Below are 18,127 nucleotides of genomic sequence, written 5' to 3' on the forward strand. Positions count from 1 at the left end.
AGTCATGGGCACTCCCTGGGAATTGTGCGCAGACCTGTAGGATGAGTTTGTGGTGGTCACGGACCAGCTGAACATTCAGCGAGTGGCAGTCCTTGTAGTTGACTGCTTGTCGTCACACAGATCTAAGCGACACAGGAGTGCATTTGATGGCACACTGCATCTGTGGAAAATCAGAGGTCAGCACAATCTCAGCACTCTTGCTTCCTGACTTTGCTGACTTTGGGCGAAATGCACAAAGCTGTGTCTTTGCAAAGATGGCATCCGTGACCTCCTGGATACACTTGTACATGGAGGCTTGTGAGATGCCACACAGGTCACCTGCGGAGCCCCGGAAGGAGCCACTGGCGTAAAAATTGAATGCCGCACACATTAATGTGCCCCAGGGTGAAAAGTTCTGGGCCATTTAGTGGCACATGGATGCTTTTGCATTGCTTGAGTGGGCAGAAAAACTTCAGAGGCCTGACTCCAAGCATGTCAATGGAGCTGCCGCTGAATAATCTCAGCTGTGGAAGAATGCTTACTTTTGACAAGCTTTTCCAAGTGCTTGGTCGCTTCTTTTACCCTTCTTCCCCCCAACCCCGCCGCCCCCCCCAATCTCCACAATCGGCACGTTCAGCTCACCAGTTGCACGCCTTTTAAAGGCAGTCGTGAAACATGCCATGCTGAAGTCAAACCAATGTGGGCAGTAAATTTGACATGGGGAATGATTACAGGATGCAGGGCTTAAAATGAGATGCTGAATTATTGAAATTAGGTTCCTAACATGGGAAATGCAGCCTGCCATTAACGGGTGGAGTGAACGATTGTAAACTGGTTTCCCGACAGTGTAAGCTGATTTTTGGCCTACTCTCTATATTGACAACTCACGCCCACCATGACGCCCGCTGCCATTAGGATTGGATGATTCCGCCCTAAATTAACATGAAGTTTCACTACTGCTCCACTTTTCTCAAAAACTATTTGGCTCTTTTATACTCTAGTATGATAAATATAATTTATGTACCATGTATCTGTTCTGGGACAGGATTCAATTCTCATTGTTACTCGGTATCATTGTCAAGGGAACATCCCCTAGTCTTGCTTTCATAAAATCAAACAATAACACATTACAAAGAGGCCACTCAGCCCATCATATCTGAGCCAGCTCTTTGACAGTTATCCCATTAATCCCAATTCCCTGCTTCTTCCCCATACTCCTGTAATTTTCCCCTCAAAATACGTATCCAATTCTTTTTTAAAATGTCATTATTGAATCACCACCCTTTCAGACATTTGAGTTTGTAACAACTCGATGTGTAAATCAAAATTTATTCATATTGCCTCCAGTTCTCTTGCCAACAATCTTAAATCTGTGTCTTCTGCCACTGGAAACAACTGCTCCTTAGTTACACTGTCAAAACCATTTAACATTTTGAACACCTCTATCAAATCTCCTATTAACCTTCAGAGCTCTGAAGAAGGGTCATACAGACTTGAAACATTAACTCTGTTTCTCTCTCCACAGATACTGTCAGGCCTGCTGAGTTTTTCTAGCATTTTCTGTTTTTATTTCAGATTTCCAGCATCAGCAGCATTTTGCTTTTATGTCCTATTAACCTTTTCTGCTCTAAGGCAAAGAACCCCAACTTCTCCAGTCCCTCCAGATAACTGAAGCACTGTAACTCCTGCCGCCAACTGGAAAGGCATCAGGAACAATAGCAATCGTGAACTCTGCCTGCACTGCAGTCACCAACGCATATACAGGTTCTCGGAACAAGTTAAACAAGTGAACAAGTTAGAAAAGCTTTGTACAAGTATTTCCTACACAGCCCAGTTAGCTCAGTTGGTAGTTAATGGGGCTCTTAATCTCAGGGTCATGGTTTCAACCCCCATGTTGAGTGATGGTTTTTTATCTTAAATATTTTCTTCAAAAACTTTTTTTTTTAAAATTGATTTTTTACCAATGGTGAAACTCCACAGTTAAGAACATATAGTTTTAGTTTCCAAGGCTGGCTCTCACTCGAACTAATTGGTTGCTGGGGAAAAAAATATCTATTTTTGTCATTACCCGAACCTGACTGTTAAAATAGTTGCTCTCCGAATTTCTGACATTGTTGTAAAAGGTACAGTTGTGAGACAACAGCTTGCAAAAAAGTGAATGATTCAGCGACAGAAAGCAGAGCGCACTTAAAAGTATCTCTCATTTTAAACAGCCTGACACTGATACTGCACCTGTATATGTGAAGTGCTCACCTCGTGCTGTGGCACAAATAAACGCAACCTAACTGAAGTCCCTCATCCCTGATACCATTCTAGTCAATCTCTTATGCACCTTCTTGCAAGGCCTTTACACCTTTCCTAAAGTATGGTGCCCAGAACTGAATGCAATACTTCAGTTGTGGTCTGACCAGGGTTTTATAAAGGTTTAGCATTAATTCTGTGCTTTTATATTCTTAGCTCTGCTTATAAAGCCAAAAATCCCATTTGCTTTTTTAACAGCCTTCTCACCTTGTTCTGTCACCTTCAAAGATTTGTGTACATACATCAAAGGTCTCGCTGTTTCGGCACTGCCTTTAAATATTTAGTTCAACTTCAGCTCTTCGTTCTCCCTACTAAAATGTATATTTCACGCTTCTCTGTGTTAAATTTTATTGAATATGTGCCTGCCTTACCAGTCTGTTTAAACGTAAACTTTGCAAAATGGACATGGCCTCATGAGCTTGGCAGAGATTTTGTGCGTGCGAAGCAATCAACTTTATTAATTTGGAGCCAGTTAGAAATGTAGTTATTCTTAAAAACGATCAATAGAGCTATAGAATGCCAAACTCTAAAGAGTAAAGTTCAAAAAATGATAATTTACTTCACAAGCACCATATAATCATTTACCCATTGGGCAATTTTGTGTTATATTGTATTGTAAACCGAAGCTCAGGAAGTTGGCAGAAAAGAGCTATATAAGTTAATTAATAAGCCCTGGGGAAATTACTATACAAGCTTTAATATCAGCAACTATTAATAGCTCTCATTCCTCATATATTGCTCTGCTTATGCAAGCAGATCTATTAATAGGATAAATATAATTTTCTTCAGCACATTTGAATATTATCCCGATAAATGTTACTCAATCCAAATTTACAGCTATATATCCAAAAAGCTTGGAGTTAACAAAATGCTTTAACTCTCCAGCAGTCTTAAGTCAGGGTTTGAGCAGAGTAGGATAATCAGTTCCTTTATATACATTGTCTGAGAATCTATAGCTTGATGCTCGGAGTTTTGTTTAGAATCTAAAAAGACCCGCATTTATTCTTGATCACCAGATGTCCAAAGCATTTTACAGCCAAATCTTCGCATTGTGGTGTGAATGTCAGCATTTGTGAAGTTTAGAAATGCTGCATCCTTGAGCATCCTGCTGAACACTCCCTTCACCAACCTACCTCCCACTTGCCCCTCTTTCCATATCACTTTCACTTTTCCCCATCAGTCACCTATTTCATAAAGAGCTCTCTGTCTCTTACTGAGCTTGATCTCCTGCTCCTGGCTGCCTCTTCATCTGACCTTCTACCTTCTCACCTCTTGCCCTCTCACCGTGCCTTCTTCTCCATTATTCCTGAACTCTGTTCTCATCTGCCACAACAGCTCTAACATTTGAAACTGCACATGGATCTTGGTTGCTTCTGCTGCATAAATCGTAGCCCAAATGGAACAAATATTTACATTAAATATCCAGACTTAAAACATTCAACCTATCAATCAACTGGATCAATTCATTAGCAGAACATCCTTTCAACCCTTGGCCCTGGTTTCCAAACCAGCCAGCGTAACAGACTTAAAAGTCACCCTTCTCTGCTGGCTATAAGGGACCTGTATGAAACAAGTCCAAGCATTTTTAAACCAGTTTTGCAAATGCAGGTTCACTGTGCGTAGGTTAGCAAACTCACTCAGGCAAGCCACAGGGGTGGTTGCTGCGGGAAATGCAAAATGCGCATTGATGTAGCTGAAATGCTGACGTTAGGACAGAATAAAGGGAACTTTAAACCGCCCTAATGCTGCACTTGACAGGTTGGTGCTGACAGCAGGTGCCAATAGTGCAAAATTAAGCTCTCAGACTGATATCTCCCACCTGGCTCTCATTTTGACCTCAAAATGAAGCAGGGAAAAAAAAAAAATCTCACTTTACGGCTTACTCAGAAAAAAGGCACCGTATTGTGTAGAGGTCAGTATCAGTAAAGCAAGGTTCTCTCTTGGATCACTGGTCCATAATGGGTCAGTTGATGTCAATCTGGGTGACAGAAGGGACAATACAACTTCCCTCAGCACCACTGCCCTAGAAAAGGATAAGGAGCCAGGTGTCTCACCCCTGATTTCTAAACCAGTAACCCCTTGCTAAAAATTGAGCAAATATGGATATCAGATAAGGACAGAGTGTGGTACACTCTGATGCCCCTTGTGTCCTATTATCTCCAACACTTGCATGTGGCGAGCGGTCACTTCACAAGATACCAGAGGGCAGCCAGAACCTGTGGAGCCATTTCTTGTTTGCTGCAGGACCAATAAAACATGATCTGCACTAAGGGGCGTCCCATTGCCTTCAGAAAGCTGCAGAAAAGTCGAGAAGGATGAAGAAGGATGGTTTACCTTTGTGACAGTCACATAGGACAGCATTTGTGACTTTGGTAAGAGCTATTTTGGTACTATGGTGGATGCAAAAACCAGATTCAAATATGAAGCTCTGGAGATAGATTGGTGCAGATCTATGAGCTAGAACGGGAAGCTGGGTGGTCAGAAGCTTAGCAGGAATAAGGTGTTGTGAATGCGAGACTTTGAAGCAGTTATCCTTTAAGGTGAAATAGAGTGTCCTGAATAGCAGGAAGGTGATCATGCTAATTCTGCCCAGAGACAGGCCCATGTGGTCAGTAACCCAAACCGAGTGAAAATTAAGAGACAGTTTTCACACCTTGCATAAAAGAAGGGCAGCTGCTTTTTCTGGATACAGAGTGAAAGAGGCAAAACAGCTGCTGCTTAAAACAGCAAAGGAAAAGGCTATTTTCTGTGTTAGCTACCAAGCAGGATGCTGGTGAGAACTGGTTCCCTATTCAAAGAGGTGGGCTTTACGGAGATTTAAGGAACATGGAACCACTGGAGCAGGCTTTGCTACTGGAAATTGGTTCTGGGATACTCAGAAAACTGAACGGAACGATTTTCAAAGAATATTGGAAGACTCGCCCTGGTGAGGCAAGAAGAAGGGAACCTGCTGAAAAGCCGGGAAGAACTTGGAACTTAATCTTTTAGTCTACATATCCGCTGTGAGCGTGGCATAAAGTAAAAAGATGTCATAACTAACACAAACAAAATATTCTTTAAGGAGGAAGTACCTTTCCTTGAGGTTGATGTATCAATTGTTTGTTAAGTAATATTTAGTCTATGTTGATTTTGGCTAGACTGTAACAGTAAAACTGTTAGAAGTGTGAAATCTTGTCTTTCAGTCATTTCCGTTGGTCGCTGGGGAATCTATCCCTTTTAAGAAGTTATCAGTCCATTCAGGGATCATAACAAAGGTCACAGTGAGAATGGTAACAAGATTAGTTCAGGGAGGGCACAATGAGATGAGAGGGAAACTAGAAAAATATGTAAATTCAGGGATAGGACATGGAGGAACCTTAGAGGGAATTTGTCCTGGTAGGTTAAGGGAAGGAAGGAAAGCAGCAGAGGCAGCTGGCTAGATTGTACTGATCTTTGTAACAAAAAAATCCATGAGCTCTTGCTCCTACTGTTGGAGGTGAGTGGGAGAGACAGGGGTGGGGACGGTTGTTTTAAGAAGACAATCTGTGATGAAGAGGTGTTATTCTTGCCTTCCTGAATAATCTGTGAATAATTGACAGTCTTAGCAGGACCTGCTAATGCTTCATGTGACCAGGAATAGGATAAGGATCGATTTATTAAACTGCTTGGAATAATTGGCACACTTAATATATTATATACAGTGCCTTTTTAATTTGCTTCCATGGTGATGATAAAAGTTAGGACTATTTGCCTGATACTGGGGGCGGTGTGAGTCGTGAGGAATTAAGAAGGTGGCCAGGTTATGCAATTACTGGGGGGATATTTCCACCTTGACGTGAATTTCTAATGGAACACAGTTAAAAAATATAACCCAAATAGCAGGGCGTTAGGTTATGCGGACAGGAAGTGCATGCAGGTATAAGGTTTTACGTGATAAAAGATTTTTAAAAAAATTGGAAACTGTGTAAAGAATGAAATTTTAAAGGATTTTTCTAAGGAAATATTTTTAATGGAAATTTGTTTATTGAGTACTGTATCAGCTGGCAACCTCAGTTAATATATACTGAATTTTCAACTGCTGCTGTGTCCCTGGCACAAATTGGAAGGACACTTGCGGAAACAAAATGATTTTACATCTATTAATTTTAATCAGATCTGGCAGTCCAAAACCTGACTCTGGAAATGTCAAGGAGGAGACTAACTTGTGGCTGTACAATGGGATGGCATTTTTTGGAGATCGATGTCAATGTATCAATAATCACACTGCATGGCAATTACCATGTTAAAGACAATTGCGAGTTAAAACAGGTAATGGGCATTGGTTCTCCCATCTAAACAGTATAAATAGATACAGCTGGAACCCTCTTGGTGGAGGCTACTAGGAAGTCTGCAGCACCTGGGAGCTGTCTTCAGAATAAACCAGCCTGAGGTAAAAAAAAAAGAGCTTTGTATTCATTCTTCCACCACAAGCACTTATTGTAAATAACAATCAATGCTTCACAAGGACCAATGGCTGTTTGAGTCCCAAGTTCCTGAGTCACTTCCCCCATAAGACTATTAGGTCCTGCTCTCTCCAATATTGCCTGATCTCAGGAACCCCTAAGCCTACTAGACTTTACTAGCTCATGCTCAAATACCCCTTCCTCGGGTCTGTCAGAATCCATTCCTCACTTCCAAATACCAAATGATCCCTTGAGAGTTCTAAAAGGCTAGACCCTATTCCCAGGGCTCATTGATACCAAAACTGCACAAATACTCCTACACCCTGAAAACATCCATCACACTGCACACAAAATCCCTCTAACCAATAATAATAGATTGCAAGACCTGCCTTATACAGCGTAGTCTCTTCCAATGAACTTTCCTCCATTGAAATGCTGTTTGACAACCAAAGCCCATCCCACTACTGACAGACACAGTCGACATTCTAGTGATTTGAGAGCTGTTCTTGAGAAGTCAGTGTTCCAAGTAATATTACTTGGCATAACACTCCTGTCCAAATTACTGAAAGCATTATAATTGGGAGGTCTGCTAGTATATAAAAATAATATATCTTAATATACCTAAAAGTCAAATAATCCATTTTTTCCATTTATTGTTACCCTATTTTGCTCTCACCTTTCACTTTCCACTTGCTGAGCAGGATAATCATGGAACTCATATGCCTGATCTGTGGTGAAGTGCATCAGTGCTGCTTTGCGCTCACTGTCTCTGATTGGTCGATCGTCTGTAAGAGAGTGCACCACCATTTAAAGTAATGGTCAACTATAAAGGTGCAAAAATTATTGACTACACTTATCTAATTAAAAACAGGGTGGAGTTAATCTTTCATAATTGTAGAGAAGCCAGAAAAACACATATGTTAAGCCATTTATGAGCCAAGTCATTGCACTGATTTAATTAGCTTGTGTAACCTGTGGCCAAACTAAACGTTGCAATTTGTTTTATTAAAGGGGTCAGCAATTGTAGGTTGAGATACAAAGAACAGCACATACCCACCATGAAACACAGTGTAGAAAGAGCTTAAAGTACATTTTTGTTCCTGGAATGTTTGGGGGAAACATTGTTGACAGACAAACTTTCAGCTTGTTTGGAGACCAAGGTTCTGAACACTGTGGCAGTATCATGTGGAAAAATCATTGCATTATACAGCGTCTGATCACATCTCAGGTACATCACATATTGTAGGCTTTTTTAAAATCAGAATTTTTCTTCAAATCTAGGTTTCTCTGCATCATTTGGAGCTGTTTGCTTTGCCTACAATTCCAATGGTCATTATTTGTACTGCATTTTTACGACACTTCTGTCTCAGCAAAACAACCCCCTTGCTTTCTTTTAGCTCGTCAAGTAACATATTTGTCCCAGCCTGCACTGATACTGTCAGATAAAGCAGAAAGTTATCAGAAGCAAGTCAGCAATAGGGCAGAGGATGATAGTTATATGGCCTTTGAGATATGGAAACCACAAGATAGAAAACCCTACCAATGTGCAGAGGTAACCTCCTACCATCAACTGCAGATTCCTCTTGTAGGCACCAAGGGCACTCTCTGACAAAGTGTCAGAACCTATAAAAACAGGCAATTCCCAGGATGAAGCATGTGCACAGTATAAAATCTTCAAAGTCTCCCATACCTGCTCTAACACTTGCCCCTTTAGCAGTAGTTATTATTACACAGTGGAGAAGTGAATGAAAATTTCTTGGAACTGGAGGGTACTTTTACAGCTGACTGCAGTTCTCTTTGTTTTGGCACCATCTAATGCCAAGGAGTTCCTTTTTCCTTCCAGCACCTGATGAAGTTGAAGATCCACAGTGTACTGATGCTCCAAAAATGGTTAGTGTTGACTTCTTCTAATTAAAACTAAATTTAGCTGTAGATGTGCAATGCTGGCTGGTATCAATCTTTTCCCAAAGGTCGCAGTCATAGAAGCAATATTGCATCACCATGACATGATGGCACTCCTTGATGACAAAAACATCTAGAAACAATGCTCCTGTATTAATTTTCTCATTGTCAACCTGACTTGTCCTGTTTAGGTGGAAGATGCTAAAATGAAGAGTGGGAAGGAGACTAATTATGAGCAGTTGAGGTACCACATGCACAGTATGTATCAAATGCCACACTGAATTGAAATAAGTTACTTTACAATGTCCAAAGAGAATGAAAATTATTGAAGACACTTGTTGGAGAGATGATAAGGGGATGGATAGTGTATAAACAACATACAGCTACCTTCATCAGCAGTTGTCTTACCAAACAGAGGATTTTTAAAAATTCATTCACGAGGTGTGGGCTGCACTGGCTGGGCCAGCATTTATTGCCCGGGCCAGCGTTTATTGCCCATCCCTAATTGCCCTTGAGGTGGTGGCAGTGAGTTGCCTTCTTGAACCACTGCAGTCCATGTGTTGTACACCCACAGTGCTGTTAGGAAAGGAGTTCCAGGATTTTGACCCAGCGACAGTGTAGGAACGGCGACATATTTCCAAGTCAGGATCGTCAGTGACTTGGAGGGGAACTTCCAGGTGGTGGTGTTCCCATCTATCTGCTGCCCTTGTCCTTCCAGATGGTATAGGTCGTGGGTTTGGAAGGTGCTGTCGAAGGATCCTTGGTAAATTCCTGCAGTGCATCTTGTAAATGGTACACACTGTTGCTACTGTGCTTCAGTGGTGGAGGGAGTGAATGTTTGTGGATGTGGTGCCAATCAAGTGAGCTGCTTTGTCCTGGCGGTGTCAAGCTTCTTGAGTGTTGTTGGAGCTGCACTCATCCAGGCAATGGGGAGTATTCCATCACATTCCTGACTTGTGCCTTGTAGGTGGTGGAGAGGCTTTGAGGACTCAGGAGGTGGGTTACTCGTTGCATGAATAATATTACTCCCTTCAAAATGGTCATTGTTGTATCACTCCATGTACTGTATTGTCTGTACTTAGCTCATTCCAACAAGCATTTACTGTACCTTAGGAGAATCTCAAATATTCAGCAATTGAACACACTGCAAATGACAGCTGGGTAAATATGTTGAGTAACAGATTTAAATTGGAATGATGCCATTCCAAAACAGGAAACAGCTGAATGCACACATCAATAAATGGGACTATTACTGGTTAAATCAGGAAGAGCACTCCAATGTAAAGGGGGGAAAATAACAAAACTGTCGCAGCAAAGAAAAATTTTCTGGATGGGTTAAGTGACATCCAGCAGGACAACTCCAATGAGTAAGATCAAAGGCTGCCAACTGACAATGGCTATTTGTATAAAAGACTTGTATTTATATAGCACCTTTCACCTCAGAACATCTTAAAGCCAATTAAATACTTCTGAACTATAGTCACTGTCATGTCAGAAAGAAAATCAGAAGATGGACAAGTGGTACTGAGAATTGAAGAGAATTGAAGCACAAGCCTTGCCGCCTTACCTTTGAAATTAAAAACCATTAATGTACTTTTTTTTACATCAAAATTGTGTCACTGGTCATATATTTATCTAGTTGTGGTTTTAGTGAAGCCAAAATTGTTTATAGAATTTGCAGTGCAGTAAAGCAAAACTGGACACCTTAACATCTCTCACTTATCCAGAAGAAAAATTAGAAAAGTAGCTATTGTATTATGACCTGCAGCATAGTTTTGTCAGAAAATAGATGAAAGAGACAATGGTGCATTCTTGTATCTACCTTTGATGCAAATCAGTTTTATACAAGTAATTGTATCAGTAAATTTATAAACTGGTACTTCAATATCCACTGTACCTTCATATCACAGTAACAGTTCTGATGTCATAAAGACATGTCAATATCAAATCAGTGTAACTGCTTTGTGTTTAAAGTGACGTTGATTTTTTACTAAAGTGCATCCTCGACCATTAGTTAATTGAATGTTTGTACTCTGATGGGATAAATGGACTAAGTTCTGTGCAATTAGTACCAGCTTCCCATTCATGAAGATGTGCACAACTCAATAAATTATATCATCTTAATATTAAGTGGATGCTCCAATGCATACAATTTGGGTCTTAATGCTTAGGTGATCGACAAAAGAGAATCTGGTTGTATGCACTTGCTTTGTCAGGTCCTTTACTGCATCTCCACTACAAATCCCCTATGCTTTAACGATGCAAGCAATTGGATCTTTATCAATCACTCACAATCTTCTGCAAGCCTAGTTGCTTTGTAACTCTTTCGAGTATAATTGAAGCAAGACTTCACTACTCCTGTAACTCTTGAGTACAAACACATTTTCCATCTGTTCCTATTCAGATGAAGTTACATTGTTTCATAGTTTGCCATTGTGAGATTTGAACTCTTGATCTTGGGGTTACAAGCCCAGTACCATAACCACTTGGCTATTTAGGCCAAGCCTAACCCAGTACCACAACCACTTGGCTATTTAGGCCAAGCCAAAGCACACTGTAACTTTTTTTTTGAGTACAAACACATTTTCCATCTGTTCCTATTCAGATGAAGTTACATTGTTTCACAGTTTGCCATTGTGAGATTTGAACTCTTGATCTTGGGGTTACAAGCCCAGTACCATAATCACTTGGCTATTTAGGCCAAGCCTAACCCAGTACCATAACCACTTGGCTATTTAGGCCAAGCCAAAGCACACTAACTTTTTTTTTGAGTACAAACACATTTTCCATCTGTTCCTATTCAGATGAAGTTACATTGTTTCACAGTTTGCCATTGTGAGATTTGAACTCTTGATCTTGGAGTTACAAACCCAGTACCATAACCACTTGGCTATTTAGGCCAAGCTCTAGTTGCTTTGTACATGTCCTAATCTCGTGATCGATTTATTTTCCCCTACTTAATGGAATGGAGCACTATTTAGCCTCTTGTGGTGGAAAATCTCTCAAGGAAACTGTGTACTTATAATAGTTCTCATGGTTAAAATTATTATAAAAATTATTCCAAATTATAACAGTTCCAATTATTTCATTGGTAAAAGAAATTGAGCCAAAAAGACCTGAAGTTCTAGGTTTGAGTCCTAGTCTATGTTGATTGCAACTAGCAATGACAAGACCAGCAATACATTTAGATTCAATGTCCTTGGAAAACAGAAGAAACACTGAATAGGACTTCTGAACTTGAATGGTCTCCAATGACACCACCTGGAAAAAGTGTGAATCTCAAGTGAGCAGAAAGGCACTTTTGCCTGCTTCAAAGGTATAGATGGAACACAGTTTTGGGAACATCAAAGCAGGTGCGGGCCCAGATTTGACCAAAGTACTTCTCTGGAAGCCATTTGTCCGAAGTTTCAGATAACACCTTAAATTAACTGGACACAGCAGACTGACTTACAAAAAATTTCTAAAATAACTAAAGCAAGTGGGGCAGCTTCATCGCCTGCAACCAAGAGTGGGCAGGAATCAACCAGGCAGTTGGATGTCAAATAAGCATGAAAGGAATTTGAACTCCTTCCAAGCACCTACCCTCATGCAAAACTGTAATTCACGGGTCTCAAAGTGACAGATTATTGAAATTTTAGATATTTTAATACATTTACAAACTCCGTTGATCCAGACTAATGTTTTCTACGGATACTTTGGGATGGGTCAAAGATGGATTCAATTACATTCTTGACCAAGTATCTTCAAAATGGAAACGTTCAAGATGCTGCTCTTAAAAATAGAATATCAAATTGAGTTTTCCAAAAGTTGTCTTGAATCTCTTGACTTTCAGACATATACCTCTCCAAAATGCTCTTCAGCTTTTATGTCAACAGCACTTGTTACCAATCTAAGATCCTGCTTTTCAAATTGCTCTGAGGACAATCCAAAGTGCCTCAGAGAAAAGGGAATCCATTAGCTGGACTGCTGCTTCATTAAAGCTAAGTCAGTTATAACTGCATTCCAAGTTGTACAAAGCAATAGAATGAGAACATGGCCCCAGAAAAATTAAAAACATAAAACCCTGTATATCTATCTAGCTACCTTATTAAAAAAAAGGCACCTGTACCTTTTCCAGCAAGCTCACTGGCAAATAGCTCTCAAAAATGACCTTTAAAAAAAAATATTGGGATGTAGACATCACTGGCAACACCCAACAATTATTGCCAATCCCCAATTGCAATGACTGAATGTCTTGCAGTTAAGAGCCAATCACTTTGGTATAGGATTGAAGCCGCACATGGGCCGGGCCAGGCCGGGCAATGACGGCAAGTTTCCTTCTTCAAAAGATACTTTTCCAAATGCTGACAACTTCAATTTTTCCAACTCTAATGCTTTTAAGTGATCACTTTGGCTGAAGTGTTTGCTTGTTAACATTTTAGAAATCTTATTGGTTGCAACTAGCCAGATTATTCCACATTTGGCCAATATAGGATTTCATGGCAGCTGGCGCTCACCGACACTGAGCATATATTAGGAGCCGTATCTGGAAAATTTCAGCTTTCATTGGTCAGGGGGAACCCGTGCTTTTTGCCACCTTGGAACTATGCAACTACAACAAGAACTTCAGCACAATGTCAAAGTGTTGTTAAGAGCAGCTTCGTTTTATTTTTCCTGTATTGCAAAAAAAAAGTTCTTTTAAAATGCTTTACCAGGTCAAGAAATGGAAGCTAAATTAATTAATTTTTTTCCATTTATTATGAACTTATATATAGTTATAATGTAATATATAAAAAGTAAGTGCACATATGGCCTGAAGAATCTGTTAACACATGCTTAGCATATCCATTTGCAAGGCCGCCTTCTGTGCTGCAAGATTCTAGATAGGGGCTTGTTTGTTAACTAACAACGGAATTGTATTCAAAAACAGAATTACCTGGAAAAACTCAGCAGGTCTGGCAGCATCGGCGGAGAAGAAAAGAGTTGATGTTTCGAGTCCTCATGACCCTCATGTAAATCATGAAGGTCATGAGGACTCGAAACGTCAACTCTTTTCTTCTCCGCCGATGCTGCCAGACCTGCTGAGTTTTTCCAGGTAATTCTGTTTTTGTTTTGGATTTCCAGCATCCGCAGTTTTTTTGTTTTTATAACGGAATTGTATTGTTGTGTAATAGTACCTGGCAACTATTTTACCTGAAAGCGAACTAACAAACCTATTGCTTACACAGGAATGTAACAACAACCTGCATTTATATAGTGCCTTTAATATAGCAAAGTATCTTGCAATCAGCTATGAGCCATTGCTGTGCCTTTTCCCTGTACCCCTACACATTGTTTCTATTCAGATAATCATCTAATGCCCTCGAGTGCCTCGACTGAACCTGCCTCAACCACACTTCCAGGCAGTGCATTCCAGACATTAAACACTTGTTGTGTGAAAAGGTTTTTTCTCACATTACATTTGCTTCTTTTGTGAATCACTTTAAATCTGTGCCCTCTCGTTCTTGGTCCTTTTATGCACAGGAACAGCTTCTCCCCATCTACTCTGTCCAGCCCCTTCATGACTTTGAACATCTCTATCAAATCTCCTCTTAGCCTTCTTGTCCCCAAGGAGAACAGTCCCAACCTCTCCTATCTATCAGCATTACTGAAGCATCTCAACCCTGGAACCACTCTCATAAACTTCTTATGCACTCTCTCCAATGCGTTCACATCCTTCCAGAACTGTACACAATATTCCAGCTGAGGTCTAAAGTGTGCCTTATATAAATTCAGCATAACCTTCCTGCTCTTGTACTCTATGTCCCTAACAATAAAGTCCAGGAAATTTTCTGCTTTATTAACTGCTCTCTCCACCTGTCCTGCCACAGTATAAATTTCATCACATTCCCACTTCTCTTCAGCTCTGAAGAAGGGTCATACGGACTCGAAACATTAACTTTGTTTTTCTCGCTCCACAGGTGCTGTCAGACCTGCTGAGTTTTTCCAGCATTTTCTGTTTTTGTTTAAGGTTATGATGAACTTATATAAGACACTGGTTAGACCTCAGCTGGATTATTGTGTACAGTCTGGGCACCACACTATAGGAAGGATGTGAATGCATTGGAAAGAGTGCATAAGAGGTTTATGAGAATGGTTCCAGGGATGAGACACATCAGTTAAGAGGAAAGACTGGAGAAGCTGGGACTGTTTCCTTGGAGAAGAGAAGGCTGAGAGGAGACTTGATAGATGTTTTCAAAATAATGAGTGACCTGGGCAGAGTAGATTGGGAGAAACTATTCTCACTCATAAGTGGATCGAGAACCAGAGGGCACAGTATTCAAGTATTTTGCAAAAGAAGCAAGCACAAGGTGAGAAAAAATTTTTTCACACAGCAAATAGTTAGGATTTGGAATGCACAGCCTGGAAGTGTGGTGGAGGTAGGTTCAATTGAGACATTCAAGCAGCATTGTTTCTATTTAGATAATTATCCAATGTGCAGGGCTACGGAGAAAAAGCAGGAGATTTTGTGCACTAAGGTAAAATGCTCAAAGAACCAGTGCAGACATAATGGGCCGAATGGCCTCCTTCTATATCATAACAGTTCTGTGATTCTGTGATGGAATATACCTCCACTTTGCTTGAACCAATTCTATTTTTAGACGGTAACCCATTCTTCAGCTACAGATTTTCCTGCCAATCTTTCTTTCCAGTCTATCTGGCCCAGCTCCGTTCTTGTCCCATCAAAGTCAGCTCTTGTCCAGTTAATTATTTGTCCTCTGGATTGCCTATCGTCCTTTTCTATCATCATCTTATAATGTACAATACAATGATCACTGTCTCCTAAATGTTCCCCCACTGACATTTGATCTACTTGGCCCACCTCATTTCCAAGAACCAGATCCAACAGTGTGTTGTTTCTTGTTGGATTGGACACATACTGCAGTAGTAAGTTCCCCTGAACACAATCTAGGAACTTTTACCCCTCTCCATCCTTGACACTACCACTGTCCCAGTCTACATTCAGGTAATTAAAGTCCCCCATTATAAATGCTCTATAATGCCTGCATCTCTCTGTAATTTCCTTGCAGATTTGTTCTTCTATGTCCTTCTCACGATTTGGCAGGCTATAGACTACACCGAGCAATGCAATTGCATCCTTTTTGTTCCTTAGCTTTAGCCCAATTGATTCTGTCCTTGAACCCTCTGGGACATCCTCTTTCTCCAGCACTGCAATGCTCTCCTTAACCAATACCGCTACCCCCGCTTCCTTTTCTATCTCTTCTGAACACCTTGTACCCGGGAATATTTAACACCCAGTTCTGCTCTTCCTTGAGCCAGGTCTCTGTTACCACCACAACATCATATTTCCACATGACAATCTGCACCCGTAACTCCTGATCTTATTTACTGTACTTTGTGCTTTCACATACATGCATAGTAACCCTGATTTAGATTTTGTAACCTTCTCCCTTGCCCTGACTTTACCTATTAACTTACCATTCTCTATACTAGTGCTATCTGTCCCTCCCAGTATTTTGTGCACCCTGGTATTCCTCTCTAATATTTTCTCTTGGTTCCCACACCCTTGCCGAGTTAGTTTAAAGACCTCCCAACAGCACTAGCAAAATGCCTCACAAGGAACTCAGTCACAGCTCTGTTCAGGTGCAACTTATCCGCCTTTTACAGGTGCCATCTCCCCCAGCCCAATTCCATGTCCCAAGAATCTAAAGCCTTCCCTCCTGCATCATCTTTCCAGCCACACATTCATCTGCCTTATCCTCCTTTTATTGTACTCACTGGCGCATGGCACTGGGAGTAATCTGAAGATTACTACATTTGAGGTCCTGCTTACTAATTTTCTACCTAGCTCCTGAAATTCCAATTGCAAGACGACATCCCCCTTTCTACCTGAGCCATTGGCACCAATATGGACCACGACCTCTGGCTGATCACCCTCCCCCAGAAGAATGTCCTGCAGCTGCCCTGTGACATCCTTGATCCTGACACCAGGGAGGCTACATACCATCCTGTAGTCATGTCTACAGTCACAGAAAAGCCTCTCTCTTCCAATAACCAATGAATCCCCTATCACCATAGCTCTTCCGTTCTTCTTGCTCCCCTCCTGCACAGGCAAGCCACTCATGGTGCCAAGAACTTGGTTCTGACTGCACACCTCTGAGGAACTTCTGAGCGCCCTCACCAGCTTCCAAAACAGCGAAATGATTTGAGAGTGGGACCCCAGGGGACTCGTGCACTACCTACTTCTCTTGGACTGCCTAGCGGTCACCCATTTCCTCTGTGTCTCCAGGCCCTCTCTGAATGTGCTATCCACGTAGCTCTCAGCCTCGCAGATGTGCCACTGTGACTCTAGCCTCTGCTCTGAAATCTGGAGCTCAAGTTTGTGCAGCTGACAGCACTTCCTGCATGTGGTCAGCTAGGACACTGGTAGCGTCCATGACTTCGCACATATTACAGGATATGCATTCCACTCGACTGAGCTGCCCTGCTATGTTTTAACTCTACTTCCCTTATGTTAATTTTATTCTAGTTTGGATTATTTATATTACTTTATATTGGCCCTAAATTTCCCTTATTCCTGGTGCTTCTCAATTAGATCCAAGTACAGCAGCTTGTTTAAAAATATTACACTTTTCTAATTTACTCACCAGTTCCTACTTACCAAGGCTGCCACTCTTCTTTCTGAGGAAAGGTAGAAAAAGAAAGGAGTACCTCCTCCCTTCTGACCAAACTCCAACTGAAGCACTCGACTGCAGCCAAAACGGCACTCCAGTGCAGACAAGTCAGCACTATAAGATAGCCTACTTTTATACTCTCTGAACCTAGCATCTAAAAACCTGATTAAGCCAGTTATCTAATTAACTAGTTGCAGCTGCAAGCAGAAGCTGTATAAGCCCTGTTTTGAGGATGGACTAAAACTCACTTTCTTCCAACCCAAACAGCAACTTTTGGTTAATTGCTAAATTAAAGTAGATGAGACTTTAAATAGAAATTAACCCTTAAACTCCCTCAGTCACCAAACTCCAACTGAAGCACACAGCTGCAGCCAAAAGCAGCACTCCAGTGCAGACCACTAGACAGAAGACATTGGTGTGAGTTGGCTATAGGCCCCCTAACAGTAGCTATACTCTAGAACAGAGAATAAACCAGGAGATAATGAGAGCATGTAAAAAAAAAAGCAATACATTCATCATGGGTGACTTTAATCTTTACGTAGATTGGGATAATCAAATTGGCAGAGGTAGTCACGAGCAAGAATTCATAGTGTATTCGGGACAGTTTCCTACAACAATATGTTATGGATCCAACTACTGTGGATCAGACTATTTTGGATCTTGTAATGTGTAATGAGGCAGGTTTAATAAATGATCTCAAAGTAAAAGATCACCTAGGAAACAGTGATCATAACATGGTAGAATTTAGCATTCAGTTTGAGAGTGAGAACCTTAGTTCAGAAACAACTGTGCTAAACTTAAATAAGAGTAATTACAAAGGAATTAGGGTAGGGTTGGCTCGAGTGGGCTGGGAAAGGAATTTAGCAGAAA

General features: G+C 40.9%; 1 protein-coding gene across 2 annotated transcripts in view; it reads right to left on the reverse strand.

Moving 5' to 3' along the window:
* Nucleotides 1–18,127, reverse strand: part of cep72 (centrosomal protein 72) — a 170,568-nt gene that overhangs the window by 110,492 nt on the left and 41,949 nt on the right. For both annotated transcript variants that reach the window (XM_041184602.1, XM_041184603.1), the window contains one exon: nt 7,378–7,486. In XM_041184602.1, coding sequence (XP_041040536.1) covers nt 7,378–7,486 — 109 coding nt within the window. The remainder of the gene's footprint in view (nt 1–7,377; nt 7,487–18,127) is intronic.

Source organism: Carcharodon carcharias, chromosome 3 (genome assembly GCF_017639515.1).
Source record: "Carcharodon carcharias isolate sCarCar2 chromosome 3, sCarCar2.pri, whole genome shotgun sequence".
In the NCBI taxonomy this organism is placed as follows: Eukaryota; Metazoa; Chordata; class Chondrichthyes; order Lamniformes; family Lamnidae; genus Carcharodon; species Carcharodon carcharias.